Source organism: Chanos chanos, chromosome 7, assembly GCF_902362185.1.
Source record: "Chanos chanos chromosome 7, fChaCha1.1, whole genome shotgun sequence".
In the NCBI taxonomy this organism is placed as follows: Eukaryota; Metazoa; Chordata; class Actinopteri; order Gonorynchiformes; family Chanidae; genus Chanos; species Chanos chanos.
The window spans coordinates 32730490-32754687 of record NC_044501.1 but is presented as its reverse complement, the minus strand read 5'-3'; the positions used below and the strand labels follow the sequence as shown (position 1 = coordinate 32754687).

General features: G+C 42.2%; 2 protein-coding genes across 3 annotated transcripts in view; one reads left to right on the top strand and one right to left on the bottom strand.

Moving 5' to 3' along the window:
• Positions 1-12977: 12977 nt before the first annotated feature.
• Positions 12978-18341, top strand: LOC115816781 (Y-box-binding protein 2-A). Of its 2 annotated transcripts, none has more exons than XM_030779905.1 (10): positions 12978-13131; positions 14360-14423; positions 14649-14682; positions 14903-14992; positions 15100-15342; positions 15493-15578; positions 15890-16082; positions 16685-16813; positions 17099-17174; positions 17669-18341. In XM_030779905.1, the coding sequence occupies exons 1-9, from the start codon at positions 13053-13055 to the stop codon at positions 17132-17134; spliced, it is 954 nt and encodes a 317-aa protein (XP_030635765.1). In that variant the 5' UTR covers positions 12978-13052; the 3' UTR covers positions 17135-17174; positions 17669-18341. The 2 variants fall into 2 exon arrangements, with proteins under 2 accessions (XP_030635765.1, XP_030635764.1); XM_030779904.1 differs by having other exon boundaries at positions 15100-15354.
• Positions 18342-20036: 1695 nt separating this feature from the next.
• LOC115816577 (solute carrier family 2, facilitated glucose transporter member 4-like) overlaps positions 20037-24198 on the bottom strand; it is an 11213-nt gene continuing 7051 nt past the window's right edge. The window contains exons 4-11 of the mRNA XM_030779555.1: positions 24041-24165; positions 23515-23630; positions 23052-23214; positions 22327-22514; positions 21637-21741; positions 21112-21213; positions 20485-20688; positions 20037-20267 (exon numbers count right to left, since the gene is read on the bottom strand). Coding sequence (XP_030635415.1) covers positions 20037-20267; positions 20485-20688; positions 21112-21213; positions 21637-21741; positions 22327-22514; positions 23052-23214; positions 23515-23630; positions 24041-24165 — 1234 coding nt within the window. The remainder of the gene's footprint in view (positions 20268-20484; positions 20689-21111; positions 21214-21636; positions 21742-22326; positions 22515-23051; positions 23215-23514; positions 23631-24040; positions 24166-24198) is intronic.

Genomic DNA, 24198 nt, shown 5'->3' with positions numbered 1-24198 from the left:
CTGCCCAGGAGATTTAACAACCATTCACACCTGGCCACAGGTGACTCCAACTACCAGGAGAACTTACTACCAAGTCACATGATGGCCTTGACAACAACCCCACAGAGGTTAAATACCTGGGACTCCCCACCAGTCAGTCAGAACTGAAGAAGCTTCTTGGATAAGAGGTGAATCTATGACCAAGTCCAGTTGCCCTTGACTTAACCCTTCTTGGATAAAGAATGTACTTTTTAAAGAAACTGTTGTCCTTTAATGTCCACATCAAAATGCTTCAATTGTTTTTCTGTGCTTTTATTGAAAGTGTTTTGGCCTTCTGCATCATCTGCTGGTTTGACGATGCTACTGAGGCACAGAAAAAGACTGTCAGAAAAACGGTAACAATGGCCAGTAATCTGTTAGGGATCACGTTAACAAGTATGGAATGCATCTGTGACAGAACGACAAATAAGGCAAACAACATTGTGGATGACAAAAGGCAACCCCTTGCCTCCTCATTTGAATTGCTGGCATCTGGGCAACGATATTGCCCCCCTCTATTCACGAAAAAAAGATCCAATTTTCATTTGTTCCACAAGCAGTTAAGTTTTTAAACAGGTAATGCATATGATAATAAGCAGGATGTCCTACTGGTCTGGGCAAGAATTGTCTCCATCCTAACTTTTTTTTTCACCTAATCCGTTGCGAGGTGCGAGGTATGTGTACGTGTATACGTGTATGAGTATGTCTATTGATGACTCTCCTGTGATGAAATGCCTGTTGACTGAGCTGCAAACTACTTAAAAAAAAAAGTATCTATCAGCATTAACAGTGCTCACGCTGTAATTAAATTACACTGAAAGATCCGCTGTTTGCGCAAGTTTGTTACGAACTTTTAAAGGCTTTGATTATACAGCTGGTATAGAAAAAGGAGTGGTACGGTTTTGCAGTTATTTTGTTGCTATAAACAAGACCTCTTACGTCAGAGTGATCATCTATTTCAATGCACCTTTCGCGTAATATGACGCGCACGTTTTTATTGTCTACTAGTTGTAATATGGGACGGTTAAATGAGACAATCGGACTGGCTGCTTAAAAACCAGCGAGGGCGAGGCTAACACAGTTATTCCAGTCAGAGAATCGGGATAAGAAGTTTAAGGTGGCGGCTGAAAAAAATCGAGAGAATCGAGAGGCGGAGTGATATCTTGAGATTTACGTTGAGAGAAAACGACCGACATCGAAGCGCAAAGCGCTCCATTATCTGTATTGGTGGAGGAACGTCCCAAACCGGGATGGAAAGTGTTTATAAGGTGCTCTCTAAACTGAGCTACTACATGCCGGCAGGTTTTCATCTTAGAACAATCGGGTACTCATTTGTGACAACGAAATCGTGGATTCTCTGAAAGCAAAGACAATATTGTTCGCGACAGGAACATGGTATGGTTTATTTGTATTAACGCGGGTTTGGTTTGAGTGGCAGTATATGTTGGGTTAATATTTGTACATTGTTGTGAATTATTTTTGACCGAAAAGTTTGAAATCCATAGGGCTCATCAGCCGCAGGTCTGTGGTGTTCATAGTCACTTTCCCTCAGAGCCAAGTGAGCAAAAATACACACACAACTGCCACCTGCCCAAGGCTCTAAAATGACAACAAGAGTTGTTTTTTTCTCAGATTTTAGTCCTTTGTACCAGTCCTTCTTTGAAACCAACACTACATTCTCTCTACCCTCTCCTGGTCTCATTTTGTCTATTTCTTTCCCTTTGTGAGTCTTAGATTAACAGTTAGCGATGAAATGAGTCAGGGATCATATTTTTCTTCTGAGGAACTATACATGCTAAATATAACATTTAATACCTATTAAGAACAATAAAAACAACATCCTGTGATTTATTTATGTCCCCCTATAAAATGATGGGAATATATTTTTTTTCTTTCTGAGGCTAGGTTATAAATCTCCGCCCAGCGCTGGGATACCTGTTCAGAAACAGCTGGGACACACAAGTTAACTGTGGCTTCACTGATTCAGCAAGTCCATTTCACTAAAAATGGCTGATAACAGGCTGATTTCCCTTCCCTTTTTTTTTTGTTTTCGTTTTTGTTTTTTGAGAAATATTAATAGGGTGTGTATGTTTCATTCCTTTACATTGCACAGTTGAATTCTGTTGAGCTGTAAACCATGCATACACAGAAAGGGTGAGTGATTTGAATATGCATGTAAGGCCTAATGCAGGGTGCTCTGACGCCCATGCATCCATAGTAGGGTTGCAAATTTAAAGGGATTTTCTTGATCGACAGCTGCTAACGTTAATGAACAATTAATTGATTATTCATTAACCTCCTGCCACCCCCACCCACACGATATTGACATCGAATATGCAAGTAATACATTCCTCCATAAGAGACTTTATATACCTTTATTGTGGAATGTACTATACCTTTTCCGTTCAACTTCTAAGCATATTAACAATGATTGCATTTGTGGAGGTACAGGCATAATTTGGCAATAGGCTTATGTGATATCTTGCTTGTTAAAATTAGCCTAATAGGCTATTTAGGCCGCATATGCTGATATAATATCAAAACATAACAGCTGTTAAATTAAACAGTTGTCTGAACCGCAACTTTCTAAAGCCCTTCCAAAGATAAAGGTTAGCCGACTTATTTGTTTTTATTAAAAAAGATCAACATATCGACATGCTCTGGCGTGAGGCGTGTGCGCAATCTATTTATAATAAGTCCAGCTGCTGAATATACCTGTTCAGCAGGTGGGTTATCTTTGACGTAGCTCTCCACCTCTGCATCTACATCGCTGGGGCGAGTGGAGTAGTCGTCCCCCAACCGTACAACCATGGCATTTACAACAGTGCTTTTTCTTTGAGCATTTCCCCCCCCCGCAAGACCAGCCCATAGACAGTAAAATGAGTAGACCTACTCGCTGTTACGAAAATGCGTGAGACTTGCAATTTATACATTTAGTTTGGAACTCTTGATCGACTGAAATCGGGCAAATAATCGATTGGCGATTCATCGTTAACAGCCCTAATCCTTAAGCCCTGCGTGTGAGTGCTGCTGGCCTGTTGCCCACTCCTTCCATGCCTGTGCAGATACCTACTGCTAAAGTTAGTGCCCTGATCCTCGTATAATTACCTCTCCAACTCTAGCATGCCCGTTTCCCCGCAACCTGTCTACCCCCCCATTTCATGAAATACCTGTGTAATTTCAGTACAAGGTACAATACAAGCAAGACGCTGATTTCTTGACAGCTTTAGTCACACTAAAAAAACAGCTTTATTCCCGGAGATGTTCGTGGAGTATTAGGTTGATTCTTGATTTTTTTTTGTTATAGTGCTGCAGAAAGATGTTGAATTCTTGAAAAACAAAGATTTATGAAATAGTCAAGCATCAGCAGTCATACAAAATTTCAACATCAGATTAATCCTAAGGCAGAAGAAGGACAGGGGAACAGGTTTAGAGCGCAGATTTCTCATCATTTATTGGAGTTGATCGTATTAATTGACATCTCTTCTCCAGCTTCACACTTGCTCTCAATCTCTTTTCCAAGGTCTTCCTCAGGCAACCTAAGATCTTCTACCTCCTGCAGAAGAGACAAGTGGCCATCCTGGATCCCGATTCGCTGCAAAGAGGGGTGGGAACAGGTAGATTGGATGATGAGAAGAGAGAGGGGAAGCATTTCACTTGCAGATGAATGGACAGGTCTTTGATTGAAACTGCAAAGTCTTATAGAAACTTGTGGAAGTCTTATGGAAATACAATTTTACCCTAGTTTCCAAGCCAGTTCATTAGTATCCAAGAGCATAAGGCTTTCCTAAGGATTTTGATTTGATTATACATTTCTATTAAAATACCTCTGCACGCAGAAGGTTGGAAAGCATCATCCAAATCTCTCCAAGTGCTGTGAATGCTGGAATCCTTGCATACCTCATAGTCCATTCTCTTGATGTGAGGGACATCTGTATTTGGAGTAGGGGAACAGATATCCTCATATATTTTTTTCACAATGAAGATGTCAATGCCCACAAGATGGACCTGTCTACAAACAATGGGTATACATATTCCCATTTGTGAGCATTGTAAGTTTAATCATTGGACAGAGCACTGTACAGGGAAGGTCCCAGTCTGCTTCCTCCATGTCTGCACTGTACACTTAAAAAAAAAAATTAAGTGGGTGAAAATTGAATTAAGTTTAATGTTTTAATCATGAGATGCTTAAATCTACTGCGAGCTATAAAGGAGAAGGGTGCTAAATGTAACAGATTTGTGCTTGGATTTTCAGACCTGTGAACTGCCAGATCCTTATAACCAAGACTTGATATGACTGCTAGGTTTTTGCAGTAGTTTACGAATTGTTAAATGGGTTCAAGACTAGTGGTCAAATGTCAGGTTTGCGGTCTCCTTCTACAATAAATATAGAAGTGTAAGATATATTAAGGTATAAACAGCTTATAAACAGCTTATTTTTAAAGTTGCTACTATTTAAGTGTTGAATATTACTCAAATCTGTTCATCTTTTGTATTTAGCTATCAAAGAAAGTACAGTGGCAAAAACATCAATCAATAATTTAGAATTGAAGGGGGGGGGGGGGGGGTTTACAATCATTTTGATTGTTACCACTAAAAGACAGTTTATGGAAGTAAAAATGAGTTATTACTGAGGTTGTTATCTTAACTGTCTGCAGCATTGCATGGTTTTATATGTGGGTGTGCTTAAAAACCTATGCGACAACAAGGGCGAACATTCGGTGTATTCCAGCCATTGTCATATGAAATGACTGGTATATCAAATCCTGAAATACCATAAAATTGTTTTAAGTACTTCAGGCAAAGCAATAAGCAACGTTTTGGTGCATATCCAAGTGTTTTCTTTAGCTGCACTGTGAAAAACTTAAAATCATGATACCTAAGTTTTTTTTTCCAGTATTGTGCATATTTCTGATATAATCTAACCTAAATATTTGAATATTTTTGTTTAATTCAGTATGGTCCAAAAGCAAATGAATAAAAAAAGCATGAACATTGCACCAAATTTCATTTTAGATACTAAATTTGTATACTTGTTTTAAATCAAAATGCAGCTCTCATTTTATTGCATCAGAATAGATAATTGTGCAGTCAGTGCTACAAAGGATGTAGAACTGATTTTTAAAATATATTTCTAAATCTTTATTTGCCATTCACCTTCTACTCAGACACTTCATGAATACAATCCCTTATATACCTTTTGATATGATTAAAACAGTCTCATTTTTGACCTGTAGAGCTCTGAAATGGATATTGCTCTTTAATAGAAAACTAAAGAGGCAACCATTCATTCAGACAAGTTTGGTAGCTCACTAGTTCAGTTTTCAAAAACAAAAGACAGGTAGTTTGGCAAAGAGAACATGGCACCTGTCAAGTGAACTGCTGTCGGATGCAACTTTTTTCCCTACTTAAATATATTATGCAAGAAGACAGTGCTAAACACCTTGTGTAAAGAGATGTGACTAAATAGTGATTATTTGCGAATGACCAATAAGAAGTCACTTTTGCTTAGTGGTCAACATGTAGAATCGTGCATGTGTTTGTTTGGCAAGGCTCAGACATCAAGTCATGCTGTCTCAATGCAAGCAGGACAACAAAGTCTTATTAATGTTGCCAGTGAAAGTGAGTTAATAAGGAGGAAGCTGTTCTCACCCAATGAAGCCTGGCATTTCGATGGTTTAATAAACCACTTACCTGATTCAAATTCTTTTTCAGGCTAGATTCTGTCACGGCAGTTAAACAACTTTACTCGTCCAAATGGATGTCCTCTTCCCCCCTCCCTTTCTGAATCGTTTGTCTTTGTTGCCTAACTGTTGCGTTGGCGGTGCCCCTCTCGTGCCTATTCTCGTTATTCAGAACAGGTCAAGTCAAGTCAAGTCAGCAATTTTTTCATACCTGTCATCACAACCAGGTTGTGAGTGAAGAACAAACTGTAGTTCCCCGGATCCACAGGCCTAACATAAAACAGAAATTGACAGTAGGTACAAAAGTAATGATAAAGCAAGAGAGTCGATAAATACAATAAATGCAATAAATACATGACAGTAGACCAGACACACAAAACAGCAGAGAATAAGTACATACAGTAGACATCAAGCATATCACTGTAGACAGTAGGCAAAACTGTAGACAATAGGTAGAAGGCATGAAGTACAGAGTAGATGAAGTGTATCAAGCCTGTCCACAGCAACAAGTAGACAGTGTAAAATGTCTGGTGCATGAAGTTTGTCTCATGTAAAGTGTCTGGGTACAGTAGATGAGGAATATAGTAGTTGAATAGCGGGGACATGAGGTAGTAATGCAGCGTGAGTGGACCATTAGGCAGAGTTGTAAAGTAAGACGGCTTGTAGGACATAGTCGTTCTTGAATGTGCAGGTTTTAGCTTGAATGCTCCATAACCTCCTTCCAGACGGAAGGGGTGTGAACAGTTCATGGGAGGAGTGAGAGTGATCCCTCTTGACACTGCAAGCCTTCCTTATACACTGCTTGTGTAGATGTCCTTGACAGCAGGACAACTTGAGTAAGTAAGGAACTGTGCGGTTTTCGCTATCCTGTGAAGAAGAGGTGAAGTGGTGTCCATACCAGATATTGATCCTACAGATCAGGATACTCTGATGCATCTCTATAAGCTGATGAGGATGAACGTGCCTTCTTCAGTCCCTTTCATCTGTCCTTAGGATGCAGAAGTGTTTTTTGTGCCTGCTTCACTAAAGAGGTGTTCAGAGACAGTGAGAGATTGTTGATGATGCGTACTCCCAGGAACTTGAAGCTGCAGTGCCTCTTCCACTGTCGTACAGCTGATCCACAGAAAGGTATGAACTGCTCAGAATCCTCTGAAGTGAACTCATAAATCATCAGGTCAAAAACGATCTCTTTGTCTCTTAAGAGAGAGAGAGAGAGAGAGAGAGATTGCTCCCCTTGCGCCAGGATTCAAGCTGTCTCACCTCTTCTCTGTAGGCTGACTTGATGCTGAGTCATAACCAGTAGGCAATTTGTGGGGGGATGCCATCCCCCTTGTTAGCAAAATGACCGAAATGCATCCCCCTTGTTAACCTGCCATCCCCATATATACTCTATAGAATAGTGTCAATGACCAGTGGGCTGTCTCCCCTGTTAAAAAAATAACAAATCACCTACTGGTCATGTAGGCAAACTTGATTTCTGTACTGCCTGGTGTTGCAGCCAGTGGGCTCAGTTTACAGTTCTGGTGGGGTATTGTAGGTGATGTTGGTGAAATAGCAGTAACTGATTATGCTACTATTTATAATTTTGAGGCACTAGTCATAAAAAAAGTAGCATAAAAATATGTTCATAAAAATTAAACGTTTATTGGAGTTGTTATGTCTTTTATTTTGCAGAGCTGATATTAGAGAAACAATACCAGACAAGTAAAGTTTATATGATGTGTTATTACAAGATTCAAAAACAGTTTTTGAAAGAATGAAAGTAGTTGAAGCAGTTAACAGGGCTTATAAGCGACAGGGCTGTCAAACTAAGATGACCAAGAGATAACAAAGTGAGCATGGCATGAAATGAATAATGTTGAACTGCTAGAATACTGAACAGATTAATCGAGAAAAACTGATTGATTTACTGTCCAAGTTTCTTAGTGTATTTAAATTATTGATTGCTAAGAGGGCACAATTATTACAGGAATTAAAATATTACTTGTGGCAAGTTAGCTTATCCTCTGACGAACGCCCTTTGGGTCTTGAGCTTCTCTGTCCAGGAGAAGAAGGCAATTGTCTCAAAACTATGGAATCAAGATCTTGGAGGTCGAAGACGCTTGTAGAATTCCTGAGGGTCACGAAGACCGAAGTTGCAGAAAGTCCTGTTTCTGGAGTCGGGGCACATGGTGCTAGAATGCATCTGAGAATGATACAGGATCAGACACTTGGGTGAAGGAGACCGTGAAGTTAATTTCGGTCAGTTTTTAACTTGACGAAACATGTTACCATATCTGCTAGTGTGTGGATTCTGCAACATGTAAAGACGACTTGTTCTGGACCATCTTTTATCCTGGTGAAGTGTGGAGTGTTCAGTGTACCAAAGCTGTCCAGGCATCAGCAATTGGCTGATGGGGTGGGGTGACACCCCCCCGTTATCCTCTGTGTGTTTATGAAAGAATGAACAATGAATTGATTAAACTTTCCATGACATAGAAAGTACTACTGTAAACTGAACAAGACAATTTCCATGACACCTGTCTTGAATTTGATCTCTGAATGACGCCAAATGAGCCATGGTGCATAATTACTTGTTCCAAGGTCCGCTGTTAATGCGGTTCGTGTAGGAGGGAGACAATAACCCGGAACACCGAAACAGATAATACATTTATTGTACAACGCATTTTAAAGCTCACTGTCTGATGTGGGGCTTTTGACACTATGTGCCCACTCCTTGACATACTATTTGAGCACCTTAAACAAAGTGAGGAGATGATTCCTTTGTTACTGTTCATGCTCTCTGGGTTTAATGCAGTTTGGCCATGCCATGGTGGTCGTATCCCAGTGGAACAGGAGAGTAATTCCATTTTTATCTCCATTCATGCTGTTACAGATGGAAGATGCTGGCTCAACATCAGGACAATTTATTATTTTAAGATAGCTCACCAGGTCATTATAAACCTTTTCACATATGCAGTTTTATCTGAAAATGTTCTGGCAGTTTTCTGGTTTTGGGGTCATGTTTGAATGCGATTAATTGTGGGCGCAGACCCTCTCTTTGTCGCACGTTTTTGGGTCAATCGCAAGGCTTCTTGCAAATGGTGAGCGTCGGCATTGTGGGTGGAGGCAATTCTTTGTACTCCACAGTGTGGTGGAATGGGAAGTCCCGTGGTAGATCCTGACTGTCTGAGGCCTGTTGCTTAGGAAGCCCAGAACATACATATGCTCAGTCCAATTAAGCAGATTCTGCGTGCTAGTGTCAGGGCTATGTGGATGTTGAATGCTGAGCTGAAGATGGTAAGCAGCATTCGAATCTAGGTGCCCTTGTTATCCAGGTGTGATAAGGCTGGGTAGATGGCAGATGTAATACCATCCACGGGGGGGTGGTTTTGTTGGTAGGCGTACTGGTGGTGGTCCATTGTGACTGGAACAGAGGCCTTAGTGTGAGCTATGACCAGCTGCTTGAAGCACTTTATGACAGCTGGGGTAAGGGCAACGGGGCAATAGTCATCATGACATGTAATTAGAGACTTCTTGGGATGATGGTGGCTGATTCAAAGCATTTGAAGACAGCAGTGAGGGAGATGTTGAAAATGTCTTGAAAAGACATCTGGTGGGCACGCTCCATGCGCATATGAGCAGGGGTGTCGTCAGGGCCAGCAGCTCTGTGTCAGTTCACTCATGGCAGGGTTCTGTTCACATATTCCTTGGTTACAGACAGCACCTGGTTTCCCGGGGGGAGGTGCAATCGAATGTTGGATGCTTCGAATTAAGTGTACAAATCATTAAAAGGATCTGGGAGGGAGGCATCCTTGGTGCAGCCAATGAAATTTTTCCTCTTGCGGTCAGCGGAGGTTTGAACACCCTGGCACATGTGTTGTGACTCGTTGTTTGTGAAGTGGTCTTATACATTCAGTACATAGGAGGCCTTTGCTCTTTTAATGCTGGTGGCGAAGTTTGCCTCAGCTGCCCTGAGCACAGCTCTGTCACTGGATCTGAATGCACCATTCCTGACTCAGAGCTGGGAGCAGACCTTCAGCCCAGGGCCTCTGGGTTCTGTGATGACAGTTCTGATGATCACAGCATCATCCACACACTTGATAAGGCTACCAGACAATGACAGACAATGCGTACTCCTCAAAGTAACCTCCACATGTAGTAACATCGTTGAACAAATTCCAATCAGCGTGATCAAAACAGTCCTGCAGCACTGAATCCACTCCCTCTCGCCACACTTTGATGTTTTTGGTGTTCAGTTTTTCTCGTTTCAGTTAGTTGACATGCAGGTTTATATGCAGGCTACACAGAGGTGTAATCTGAGTTACTGAGAGGGGGGCAGCGGATGGCCATCAGAGATGGCGATCTTGACTCTTTGCAGTGATTTGAATCTTTTGAATTCGTTCAACTCAAAGATTCAAGCAGTGACACGGTTTACACAAAGTGGGCTCAAGGCACCCTTGACTGTTTCATCCACAAATAACAGCTTTAAAGAAGGTCTTGTTTTTGACACATAATACAAAGGGAAACGCAATGTACACAGACTTACAGCCCAACCCTATAAGGCTATTTGCTCATACCAGAGTCAGTCCTATACAGGAAGAAGAAAGCCGCCAAAGCAGTCGGGTCTCTGCTGCCGATTGTCAGCAAGCAAGAGAGAATTTAATGAATTGAAGGAAAGAATCAGTGCATGGAAGCAACCCACACCATTTTGTTCACAAAGAATTAATCATTCATGAACAACACAACTTTAACTACCCTGTATACACACTGTGTGTCTTAGTTTTCACATAGTTCAGTGTGTTCTCCCCCTTTGTTGGACCAGAAAAGTATTGATGAAATAGAATATTCCTCAGATTGCCAAGCTTCAAGTCACCAGCGACAACAACAACAACAACAACAACAACAACAACAACAACAATAATAATAATAATAATAATAATAATAAAAACTTCAGGGTTTCTGTTCTGTAGTGAACTGACAGTGTTGTAAATCCCACACATCCTTAGTGTTTGGAGGGATGTAGACAGCCAAGGTGATAATGGCAGTAAACTCCCTTGGCAGTTAGTGGGACTGATACTTTATTGTTATGTATTAACCGCTGCAGAGCAGTTGCGAGTAACGACAGAATTGTTTGTGTACCAACCTACCCGTTCACCTAGAAGCACAGTCCCCTGATCATCTTGGGTGTTGAGATTCTGTCCGCATGGAAGCAAGTTAGCCTGTCTGGTTGAACTGCAGAGTTGGGAATGTTGCCTTATATCCTTCTATTTAATTCTCAGGTATCGGCGAGAATTAAAAGGCAGCATTCCCTCATCTCATGCTGTGCTGTCAGCCTTAGTCCAAACATGTCCATTTTTATTGTCAAGCGAGTCAACGCTGGACAGAAATACTGGAGGTACAGCCCGTCTGGAGGGGTCAGCTTTCAGCCTAGTCTGGACACCGGCTTGCTTTCCTCCTTTAGGCTTCCGCCTGCACCGTTTACAGGACTTCCTCTGTCGGATGGGCTGCTCAGGTCAGCCCACCGTCTTTGGGCCTGGTGACCAGAAAAGGCCATTTCTTTGTAGCTCCCTGACCAAGTCCACTAGCAGAGCAGAGTTAACTGTTAGTCCTCTGATACCTTGGCACTGGTGTCATTCCAGGCATTTCTCTTTTGTCTGTCTTTCCTTTTCTCTTTTGACAGCACGGCGTTGATGAGGGCACACGTGCAGGACAGCCACCGGCTTTATTGTGAGCTCCTGGGTTCACACGGTTCATCTCACGTTCGCACACTCTTTCTGTCTTTCACCGACTTCACTTGCCCATACCCATGAAATGAGCCATGGCAAGTTTCGTTACACTGCGCAGACGCGTTCAGCTTCTGGCTTTAAGTTCCAAGGCAGGTGTGACCTGAGCGGTGGGCACTTTCCTGGGAACATGCACACAGTGTCTTCTGGTATCAACCTGAGAGATACAATGAGTACACAACCATTCCCTGATTTGATCAATTTAGTAAGTGATCGTTAGTGATCATTTGGTTAGTTTGGCAAACAAACATAAATAAATAAGAGCATAAAAATACGGTTGAGAAAATGAAGTCAGTTACAAATGTTTTCCTGTCTCTTTACCCCATTCCCATACATCCCATACATCTACTGTGCCAATGACACGATCCTTGTGAGTCGCCCCGCAGGACCCGTTATTTTACTTTGACAGAGCATCGGTAGTTTGTGAAATTCTCTCGAGTGCGTAGCCTACACATCAGTGCATTGCTCTGCACGAAATACGCAGTCCATTATCATCACCATACATTAGGACGGTTTTCATATTGTAAGAACGCGTCATGTAACAGAACTCCAGAATTACCAAAATTGGAAATTATCAGCCACAAGATATCCAAAACATGTATAACAACGAGACGTTTTCCTTTACAATTCATTGCAGGCGGTAAGGACAGTTTTATTGTGGTTTGCATTGGGCGGCAGCTTTTAAACAGTGCAATATTACTGATTTCCCCGTGTTTCAGCAATAAATGCTTGACATTTTTTAAAGCATGGTCAAATCGTCCAGTGGATGGCTCCGAAGAACTTGGCAAGCTGTTTGGACGTTTGGATAAATTTAGACCCCCCAGAAATATGAGTCCGTTGACCTATGCGTAGTGGGCCCGGAGCAAGGCAGTGAAGTAAAAAGGGGACACAACAGTGGTACGATCGAAGAGGTCCTTTTCCCCTCAGCCGACAGGGTTGACTTGTTCGTGCTGACTGATTTGGAAAACAACCAGAACAAACCATGAGTCTAATTTATCATTGACGGTTGCACGAGCCGATATATCCGTAATGCAGTGACAGGTGCAGTCGTGTGAGGGTCAGACAGTTAAGTGGTGCAATGATGACCATACCATATCTGTTACCAAGTACATTTTTTTTAAAGTTGCGTAAATGAAAGGATTAGCTACTGAACGAATGACATTAATTAACAGTGTTTACGCTTTAATTAAATGACACCGAAAGAATTGCTGTTTGTCCAAGTGTAACTGAAACGTCTAAACGCATACTTTCTGGAGTTTAAATGTTCATTTGATATGGGGCGAAAGTGGACAAAATAGTCTGGTTTTACCTTAATTTTTCATGACTATAAACAACGTCCGTCAAATGGATAATCCATTCAAACGTGCTTTTTCGCGCGATACGACGCACATTTTACTGATTCCCAATTGCAAAACGGGACGGGTAAATGGGACAATCGGATTGGCTGCTTAAAAGCCAATGAGGGCGAGGCTAACACGGTTATTCCAGTCAGAGAATCGGGATAAAAAGTTTGAGGTGGCGGCTGGAGCAAAGTTAGGAGAATCAGAGGGAGGGGGTGAAATCTTGAGAGTTACCGTGAGAGAAAATGACCGACACAGAAGCGCAAGGCGCTCCATCGTCTGCGCCGGTGGAGGATCAACCCAAACCGGAGAGAAAAGTGATTGGTAGGGATCTTCTAAACTCAGACACCTCATGCTGGTAGTTTTACGTCTTTTCGTTTGATAGTGCAATCGGGAACTCAACATTTGTGTCCAAGTCATGAGTTTCGTGGAAGCAAATAGGTTGACGACAAGAATGTGGTCTGCTTGGCTATTTTTTGTTGTATTGCCCTGTGTTTAGGTTTAGTGTCAGAAAATACAATCATATTTGTCTGCGGTTGTTATTACTGTTGTCTCAAAAGTACGAAAGCTTATCGTAAACGCTGCGCTGGAAGTGAGTGCCATCACTGCAGACTGTGTCAATCCTACTTCCACGTGTTAAATATTTCAGTCAACACAGTGCGACGCCACGCAAACCTAACTTATAATAACACTTCTTCTGTCGGTTCCTTGCGACAAACATATACAATTTCCGAACTGAATTGAACATGTAGGAATTGGTTTTGATGAAGTTAGGGCTCTCTTCTTGTCTTGTATTAAGTAAGACGTAAACGCTCAGTTACCCCCGAATGACCCCACATATGATTGTCATTCTGAAAGAGGTGTTCTTTCTATTTAGAGGCTTCGTAAATGGTGTCTCATAGGTGTGTGGTGTGACCTGTCTCATGTTCTCTAAAACGGCGGACAACTGATGGTTCTCTGCAGTAGAATTATTAGTTCGACTAGCTTTAAATTCAATCCGAATTTCCTGCTTTGTCATCATGTGGCGAAAGTGGGAGGGTTTTGTGTAGGGCACAGGTGTGCATAATGCTATTAGGCAAAACTCCGCCGATCTGAGAAAGCACACGGTGTAATAAATACATTTTCTATCAGATTGTAGATTGTCAGCTACTCAGATTTTTCTGACCCCTCCCCAACAGCAGATTTCCATAAACGATGTCGCAATCTTGAGACACATCGTAAGTGTTGAGCTTAAACTTGATTCAGTTTGCATAACCCTCATTATGGACGCGCTGTTTTCGATGAACATGAAATGCGCAAGTTTGACCAAACTCGTCTCAGCCCGGAAACGTTTGCGACGTTCAAGTTGTCCTACTTGACCTAGAGTGGGAGAAAGTTTCAAAGTTTATGGTTAATTATTTACGTATAGGGCCTACATTGTTCAAATAACTGTTCTGCTTTTGATAAAAGTTGCCTTGATAAGTTGGAAAGTCCAGGACCCACCGGGGCCTCGTATTTTAGTAAATGAGGATTTGGTTGGTCCACACTTAACAATTCTTATTCTGCTTTTCAGCTACTGGAGTCCAAGGCACCGTAAAATGGTTCAATGTGCGCAATGGATATGGCTTTATTAACAGGTATTGCTGTAAAGCTCTGTTGTGTCTTCAGTATATTTTTATATATATATTTTTTCAGCCATACCCTATATTTTTTTAAAGTTACTACTTTGTACCAAGTCATAGCTTGGAACAGAACAGACTGCGAAATTAATGTTTTAGAACAAACAGTTTGTTTTATCGCAGGTAAATGGCCACCAGTGTCTTAGGCATTAATCTAATGCGCAACTGTTTCTTGTTTTACAGAAACGATACTAAAGAAGATGTCTTTGTCCATCAGGTCAGCCTTCAAGAATGCAGAAATGCATAGAATCTGATTTGATTCCAAAGCAGAGGGCACTGTCATATGCTTGGCCGTATGTCGGTGCATGCATTTCAGAACGTAGCGTTTATATTCAGTAAATAACTCCCACATGTTTCTTTTGCCTCTGTTGTTTTGTGTCTTGGGCGTTTGATTTCGTCTTGCGTTTCTCAGAATCTCTTTTCTCCCTCCTCCTTAGACGGCAATCAAGAAGAATAACCCTAGGAAGTTCCTCCGCAGTGTGGGGGATGGTGAGGTGGTGGAGTTTGATGTTGTCGAAGCTGCCAAGGTAAGTAGTGCTGTACCTTTTCCAGTGACGACAACATTGAAATCAGTATGTACCGTACAAAACGCGCAAATAGAAAATGAAGGATTGATGAAATGTCCTTGTCCCAGGGTTCAGAGGCTGCTAATGTGACTGGTCCAGGTGGCGTGCCTGTTAAAGGTAGCCGCTACGCCCCCAACAAACGCCGCTTCCGTCGACGATTTTATCCCCGAAACGTTCGCCGGGACGAAGGGAAACCCGGGGAGGGCCCCGCCGGGCCGTCGGAGGGAGAAGGGGGCGGCGACAGCGATGCTCCACAACAAGGTCCTCGACGCCGGCGACCACGGCGACGGCCCATCGTCCAACAAGGCGCGGTAAGGGTTCCAGTAGGGCGTTTTGTTATCCATAGGACACTTTCTCGTTTGAAATCCTTGCTGAACTACTTGTTTCTTCAAATAGGAATTTGAGTGTGTGTTTGTTTCATTTTTGGTTTGCTTGCAGTAGATAACTGCTGTGTGTTTCAGGGGGAATCAGAGGACCAGAAGAATGGGGTAATGGATGGTGATCAGCAGAGGCTACCACCTCAGAGATTCAGGCGTCGGTTCCGCCGGTCAGACTGAACGCATATACCAGTCATATACCGTTTAACCCCAGTCTTTACAAAATGTAGTATGCTTGGATGAATGAAGTGTGCTTTTTTTTCTTCCCAGTAAGATTTTACTGGGGCAGATTTTATACTTTATATATCCAGTAACGATTTCCAACTTGCGTTCTGTCATTTTTGCCTGCAACATCTTGAATTTAGTGGGATAAACGTGATGGTTTTTTTGTTTTTGGGAAAACTATAAAACAAGTGACTGTTTGAACTTGTGTTTTAAATTTTTAATTACCTCGTTTCATGTCGCTCCGTTTGTTATGCAGACCGTTCCGCCCCCGTCCACCGCCGGCGGATGGCCAGCAGACCGGTGCCCCGGTCGAAGGACAGACAGAGGGGCAGAATGAACCCCCCAAAGAGGGTCAGGCCAACGGAGAGCAGGACAACGGGCAGTCCCAGAAACCCCGCCGACAGTTCAGCCGCCGCAGGCAGAGAAACTCTGAGTCCGCAGCCTCTAAAGTGAGGAGCGTTGTCTGTGCACTCGGTGTAAAATTGCATTTATCTAGGTGTAAGCAGTTGGAAGAGCATGTATCAAAACAGTAGTTTGCCCATTTTATGTATTAACTTCTTGGATGAAGGGTCCGTTCGGTGCTGTGATCTAATCTTTGCTGTAGAATACATTTTCAGCGTCTGATTGTCAAAGCTTTTTTCTATCTCCATTTGAAATTGGTATCTTCTGAGGTGCACGGTTAAATTGGCACCTTAAAGGCTTTCATGTAAAGTGAGTCAGGGGAGAGAAGATTCTAAAACATCTTCTCACTACATTCAAGAATAGATGATCAGCTGAGTAAGGTGTTACTTTAAGGTCAGTTTACAGATGCCTGTGTGTTCAGGTTTGTTCCACCCAATTCAGGGATTTAGTAGACAGTGGCCAGCTCCAGGTGTGTGTGTGTGTGTCTATGTGAAGCTGCTATTACAACTTTGCATACTGGATTGTGCTTCTAGTTAATGGTTTATAGTTTGTACCTTGTCCTTTTCCCTGTGGATTAAGCTTTTTGCCGTGTAGATTGCCGTCTCTCGTGCTGTTTCATGCCCTCGTTTCTCATCCCTCGTTGTCTCAGGAGGGAGCTGATAAAACTGTAAAAGCGGAGCCTGCCTCCCCAGCTCAGACCTCCAAGGTGGCTGATCTCAGGTCCTCCCCCAAAGCTTCTCCAAAACAGTCCCCGACGTCTTCCCCCAAAACGGCTGAGGTAAAGGAGCGCAGCAAATAAATGCAGCCAAGTTTCTTTTATCATCTGCTGTCTTTTTTTTTTTTTGCTTTAAGTAGTCCTTTTTGGGATTTTCAGTGTTTGTGTCTTGGTAATACTGTGGTTGTAAGACAGAGCTGATGTATACGTCAAGATTGGTTGTTGGCATGCCCAGAATGGTTCGCTGCGTTAAGATAATCCGCATGATATAACGTGTTGGTTCCTTAGTGTGTGGCTAGCGTAATGCCTGTCAACTGTTCTCTATTTTTTTTTTTTTTTTTTATGCAGGCACCTGCTACTACAGCTGCCACACCCTCTGAGTGATTTCCATGACCTGGAAGGAATCGCGTGACCCCGTCAAGAGGTGGGACACCCTGAGCTAATCTGGTGCACTGTTTGGCCAGGGGTGTAGAGTTGCGTCCTCTGTGCTGCTTCAGACGATTTTTTTTTTTTTTTTTTGAAGCTGACCACATGGCGAATTAAGCTGCAGTTAGTTTTTGCCCCCTTTTGAAGTGCTTTGCTTTTAGCACGGGAAATGGATGTATAGTAAACATTTGTTCTAGATTTAACAGTGGGTTTATAAGGGCGTTTGAACCAGAGTGTTTTAGTTTAAGGCTTCGTTTAAGGAAAAATGAGCAGAACTTGGGCATTTTATACCTACAAACTGAAGTTGTCATTTGTATGGTGGGTGCTCGGTACAGTTATGTGGAAATGGATGGTACTTCTGTCATGTTAGCCTTTTGTAAGTATTCTGTGTTGTAATGTCTCAAACTGTCTTTCCTCCTGTCTCTCCTACCCTTCTTTAACCCCCCCCCCCCTTTTTTTTCCCCCTGTCTGTCTGTCTGTGATGTTCTGTAGGTTCCTGGGTTGGTAAACTGTGGGACTGGACCTCGCCTGTCTTGTCACACACACACACAAACTGTGCACACAACTCTCCCCTCCCCCATGACCCCTGCTACACCCGCTCTACCCTGATCTGCTCCCCCTCTTGACGACATTTATTTGAAAAAGGGGTGGAGGGAAGGAAGGGGAGAGATATTTGGGGAAGGGCTGCGGGTGATGAGTATATTTAAACATTAAATCTTTAACGAGCATTATGATGATCTGCTGCTAAGGCCTGTTCTTTCCATTGTCTCCCCCCGCCCCCCCTTGATAATTTAGTTCAGTTTAAAAAAAAAAAAAAAAAACGAAAGGGATGAAGAGCAGCAGAGAAATGACAGACCAGCCCTGTATGAGTTCTACATCTGGAAAAGCCACGACAAGGTGTGTAAGAGGAGTGTTCCCTGTATCTCCACTTCTCCTTACCTCTAATTAGACATATGTACCAAAAAAAAAAAAAAAAAGAATGCTCCACTGTTTAGTAATCAAGACCTGAGCTGGTTGATTTCTGTTTAGTCTCAGTTAATTTTTTTTTTTTTTTTTCCTTCCTCTTGTCTTTTTTTTTTTTTGTATGTACATTTTTCTTTGGAGGGGAATCTGTGCAATGTCAGTGAACTAAAAATGCCTATAAAAAAAAATGTTTGCAAAACCACTCAAACGAACATTCTTGTCTTTTATGGACAGTGTCAACAGTTTGTTTGTTGGCTGCGCGGGCCATTTTGGGGTTTGATGGCTTGTCTCGGCGTTTCTTGTGAGGGCTATGCTGCAGTCTTTTTGGTCTGGTCTTTTACCTGGTCATAACTGAACTTATTACTCCCCGAAGATGACAAGATATAGAAACAAAGGGAGCTTTTGTTGTGTCCAGTTCAGACCAGACGTCGATATAATAAACCCCATAATATCTCTCTGAAAATTGTTGATCTGACTTATCTTATTTTTCAAAGAACTAGAACGACCACATCTCAGACATTTAATACACATCTGTTTTATGTTAAAAAGAGAGAAGCTTTGCGCACACACATCTTAGAACACAGCATAAAATGACACACAGTATAAATTAAAGGTCCTCCTTTTTTTTTTCTCTTTAACAGTTTCAATACAATCATACTGACCACTAAAGACTGGACAGCAAAACTGCATACATGCTAATAGTTTGGTGCTGATCACAAGACCAGTGTGCATGTCTATTATAACAACCACTCGCACAAAACACAAGAAATAAACACCGGCGTTCTGTCAAAACAGATCAAAAGAAAAAAAAAAAAATGGAGTGGGTGAAGTCTTGAGTATTTTGATGACCCTTGTACCATTTCTGACAAAGAAAAAAAAAAATATATATATAATAAAACCATTGTTCTATGTACATTAAGCACCGAAAACAAAGAAGCAAAGTAACATTTGTGTCAACTGTGCAATATGAGGAGAAAAGTCATACATTTCACACCGTTTTGTGAATAGAAAGCGCTTATGATGCAGCTAAAGGAAGTGACAGCCTGAGAGCATGTCATGTGTCGGCTCGACTTGCCAAAGAGAGCTCAACCCCTAAATCACAATGATCACGATGCTGTTATACATGTATCAGCAAGATTAGTGGGTTTGTTTGGTGTTGTTTTTTTGTTGTTTTTTTCTTTTTTGCACTTAGCGGCATTTACACAGTAAGCTTTAAACGTAAAGTTTTGAAACGTATACTGGTGAAGGCAAAGGTTGGACACTAGCGCTGAACTCAAGTTAACTGTTAAAAACAGAAACTACTTGTGTATGGAAAAGGCTTTTTTTTTTTTAAATGACTGAAAAATCAAGTGATATTTGTAGCATAATCACTGTAAATTCAACGCATGCGGATTTGGCACTTAAAATGATCCTTTGAATTTCTCAAAAAAAACCCCCAAAACAACCCCTCCCCCCTCTTAAAATAAAACAAAAAAACAAAAACAGAGATATTCTTTAAAAAAAAATTGAAGCACTGCATTTTGAACACACTCCAGTAATCAGCAACGAACTGGGGTCGTTTTTTTTTTTTTTTTTTTTGTCAGAATATAAGAATAAAATATACAAGTAGATCTGGTTTCATTTCATCTCTGAAACCTCTGTGCAGATAAAGTGCAGGAATCCAAGTCTTCAAAGTCTCGTTCTATCATATCCTGAAACACTTGTTTCACTCGCTCCCGCCAACTAACGCTCTAACCCCCACCCCCCATATTCATGACACGCCCCTTAATCACAATTAATGCCTCACACGCAACAACTTTGGGTATCCACCCCCCCCCCTCTTTTTTTTTTTGGTTTCAGTCGCCTCTGTCGAACTGTTCTCTTTCGCACTTCCAAATTCCTCCACTCTCATGGGTTCTCAGTTCTCGTTTCCTTCTCCTCCAAGGTAGTCCAGCTCTGTACTGGATTTCCCTAGTTCCATGTCCAAGCCCAAGTCCAGGTCCATCATGGTTGGTGGGTGGTTGTGGAAAGCAGCGGAGATCTGGTCGAACGTCTTTCCTCGCGTCTCTGGGACCCGGAAGAAAGTGAAAAGCAGGAAGAAGAGGAGGAGCACGGCGAAGATGAGGAAGACGTACGGACCGGCGACATTCTGACAGAGGGAGAGGAGTTCAAAGGAGGGGGGGGGGAAGAGGATAAGATTTAGAGAGAGCGTGTAAGTTGCGTCTTACTTTTTCCCATTACGTAGTGAAGTGGCAGAAACTTCAGAATTCGCTTTTTGGGAGTGTATTCTCAATTCAACTAGGATCCTATGGTTGGGACTATTCTGCTCCCCCCCCCCCCCCCCCCCCCCCCCCCCCCAAACATACCGCTATGTACTGGAAGCCCATGCCGATGATGAAGTTGGCTGTCCAGTTGGAGAAACCTGCCACTGCCATGGCTGCCGGTCGTGGGCCCTGTGAAAACAGCTCCGCCACAAAGAACCATGGGATGGGTCCTGGGCCCACCTCAAAGAAAGCCACAAAACCAAAGATGGCCAGCATACTGATGTAACTCATCCATGGCACACTGTCCTGTCAACACACAGAGAAAGATGGAAAGTTAGTTTAAAAGATAGAGAGCGAGAGAGGTGAAGAAGGGGTTATTGGGTCAAAGCAGATATATATATATGTAGATATCATACTCCTCCTTCAACCAGATGTAAAAGAGAAATCATGTCCATGAACAACTCAGATTACTACGTTTTCCGTTATGTACAGTGTACAACTTCGGCAGAGAATTTTGAATGGAAGTATATGAGTGTCACCTGCCCTGCATTTCATTGTGCCAACTAGAAATGGGAGAAGATCAGGGATTATCAGAGATAATGAGGAAAGCAGACAAAGCTTTGGAGGGTCAGGCTTAGGAATCCAGATAACTCAGGAGAATGAAGTCAAGTGATACGAAAGTGGGACAGATGAGATCAAGAACTGGTTAGAGATTGTGAAAGGACTGACCAATAACGCGAGTGCAATTGTCATGACGATGGCGCAGACGCACATTCCCGATAGTCCAAGCATGTGGAGTGTCCGGCGTCCCATTTTCTCCACCAGGAACAGCTATTGATTGGACGAGAGCAAATTAAGAGACAAATTGAGCAACAGACACTCCATCCTAAATCGGCTCATTAGCTGTCTGTGGTTTGGTCATTTTTTGAGATGATCAGTTGCACGTTACATATGACAGCAATAGCAATGCATTGTCTTAAATAAATCTGACCCAGCAATGAATAGAATGTTTCTTGTGTGTGAAGCTACTCTCTCCTTTGCAGCATTCACTCAAACATACACAAGCACGCACACACACACACACACACACACACACACACACACACACACACACATAATCCTTCTGACCTGGTAAAATGTTGGCCTACTTCAGGCAGAACAAGAGCAAGAGAGCACCTCACTGGCCAATTTCCCCATCTTATCTTTGTTTATTTTTAGATAAACACGTTAAAAAGTAATGGTGCATGGGCGTACCGAGACCACGGTGAAAGCACAGTTGACTACGCCCGCTCCTATGGTGGCGTAAACTGGGCTCTCCACTCCAGCTGTCTGAAAGATACTGGTGGAGTAGTAGAAGATCTAAAGAAGAAACAAAAAGACATAAAGGAAATGAAACTGAGTATGTGGGATCACACCCACTTCTGTCACAGCCCACTTCCTCTGATGTTCCTCAAGTTGGCTCCATTAATGCTAGTCTATTCCATCCTTGCTCAAATAACAGAGCACGAACTGTTCATAGGCTGATTACTTTGCACATTGTACAGTCCTCACATGAATCAGCTCTCCTCAACCCCACTCCAGAAATACTGATTTGTGTGATTACAGGAATTTACACTGCTTTCCCTCATGAACAGGTTGAGTGGTTGAATGTGTTTTTAAAATAATCAAAATTGGACAACAGCCAGACTTCATCAAGATCCTTGGGTAGTGTCAAGAAGTAAAATTTGATCATTCAGTGAACAACACTCATAGGCGTGCGCGTAAATCCGGAATGTTCTACAAGTTTAAAGGTTCGTCGTATTCAAACTGGAAAATCCTGAGTTGTACAAAGTCAGGTTTGGTTGAAGAATTTGATTTATGGATAATCTTGCTCTGTGAAATATTTTCCAGTTTTGGACTGGATATTTTGTGTGGCAGGCAGCTCTTTATTCACACATTACTTACAGCGTTAATTCCAGACAACTGCTGCGAGAGCTGCAACAGGATAGCGATGATGATTGGCTGCCGGTACATGGGCGAGCGGAAAAGCTCCGGAATGGACACCTTTCTCTCCATATCCATTCTCCTCTTCTCCTCCTTCATCTCCGCCAGGTCATCACTCACCTCCTGCTTCCCCGTTAACCGTCTCAGACCTGTGAACCAGATATGGTTAAACAGACTGTTCATGTAAACAGACACCTAAAAGTTGCCTGTCACTACTTCAGGGTTGAGCAAACTACACACACACACACACACACACGCACACACACATGCACCCACACCCACAAACGATAACCCTCATCGGCAAATGAACGATGTGGGTTAACTTTGTGAATAATAAAGCTGGAGCATCGATCATCTTGATAGTTTTATTTCTTTACTGCTGCTAATTTACAACAACATCTGATTATCATGTTATCTGATCATCATGTATATATATATATATATATATATATATAGAGAGAGAGAGAGAGAGAGAGAGATAAATAGATAGATATAGATATATAACTTCATATAAATACATAACTTCAAAGGCCCATAGTAAGTAGCATTACATTGCATCTTATCTATACTATGATACCGAGTTCTTGTGCATGAAATGACTGTACTTATATTGACTGCTTTATTTGGCAAGTCTGTGTTTGGACTCCATTTTTGTTCTGTGTACTGTTTTTGGCATGTCCTCTCACCACTCTTGGCATGGTGCTCTTGGCAACGGACGATATATAGGAAGCGAGGACTCTCTGGGCAGAAAGGCAGCAGTGCCATCTGTAGGACTGTAGGAAGTACTGTAACTCCCAGCAACACTGGCCACAACTCCTGACTACCAAGTAATGACTGAAGCCCTAAGATCTACAGAGAGAGAGAGAGAGAGAGAGAGAGAGAGGGAGCGAGAAAGAGAGAGGGACAGAGAAAGAGAGAGAGAGAAAGAGAAAGAGAGAGAGCCTGCTCACAATGGGTAGGAACAGCTTTGGCCCATCACCTACACGCAGATTTAAAAAAAGAAACATGAAGTCTTGTGTGATTATAGTTATTTTCAGGACTTGGAGCCGTCGATACGAAAATCAGTGAGCATTAATTCACACACACACACACACACAGACAAACACACACACACACACACACACACACACACACAGTCTAGCGACGTACTTGTGCGATGAGAATTCCGGTGACAATGGCAAGTTGATGTAGAGTTCCTAGAGCTCCTCTCAGACTGGTCGGGGATATCTCCCCAACATACATGGGAACCAGCCCTGATGCCAACCCTGCAATTGGGTCAAAAACACCAATGAGACACGTGAGAGGCATACATAGGAGCGCTACGTAACTGAATGATCCTTTGATCACATCAAAACAACACATCTGTCTTAAAATTTGCTAGACTGCTGTACCCAGTATGGGCCAAGATAGGAGAGAGTGGGAGGAGGGAAGAATAATGGTTTGTTCTTCAAAGTTCGGTCACGTTTGTTTGTTTTCTCATGTGATTTACCAAAGAGGAGAGAAAATCTGTCTTTGTTCTGCAATACATACACTTTTCCAGTGGTTTTATGTGGATTATCAGAGCAACAGAGTGAATGACTTACTGTTACAACTGAAAAACTGAAGTATTTTGAGTAAGTACATTACACTTAGCAAACTAATATCTGTTTAGCTAAAAAAAGAAAAAAAATCTTACCACAATATGCACCAATGATAAACCTCCCCATAATCATCATTTCAAACGATCGACAGAGTTTGGCCATCCCCATCAGGCCTCCACCAATGAATGCAAGGAGATTGTTGATGAGCATGGCTTTCCTCCTATTAAAGTGCAGACATCACAACTACATTAAA

Bases quoted from the DNA above. Each gene is read 5' to 3' on its own strand.
- LOC115816781 (XM_030779904.1), top strand. From the start codon at position 13,053: ATGACCGACACAGAAGCGCAAGGCGCTCCATCGTCTGCGCCGGTGGAG. The intron at 13,132-14,359 runs GTAGGGATCTTC...TCTGCTTTTCAG, and splicing joins ACCGGAGAGAAAAGTGATTG to CTACTGGAGTCCAAGGCACC. The intron at 14,683-14,902 runs GTCAGCCTTCAA...CCTCCTCCTTAG, and splicing joins AAGATGTCTTTGTCCATCAG to ACGGCAATCAAGAAGAATAA.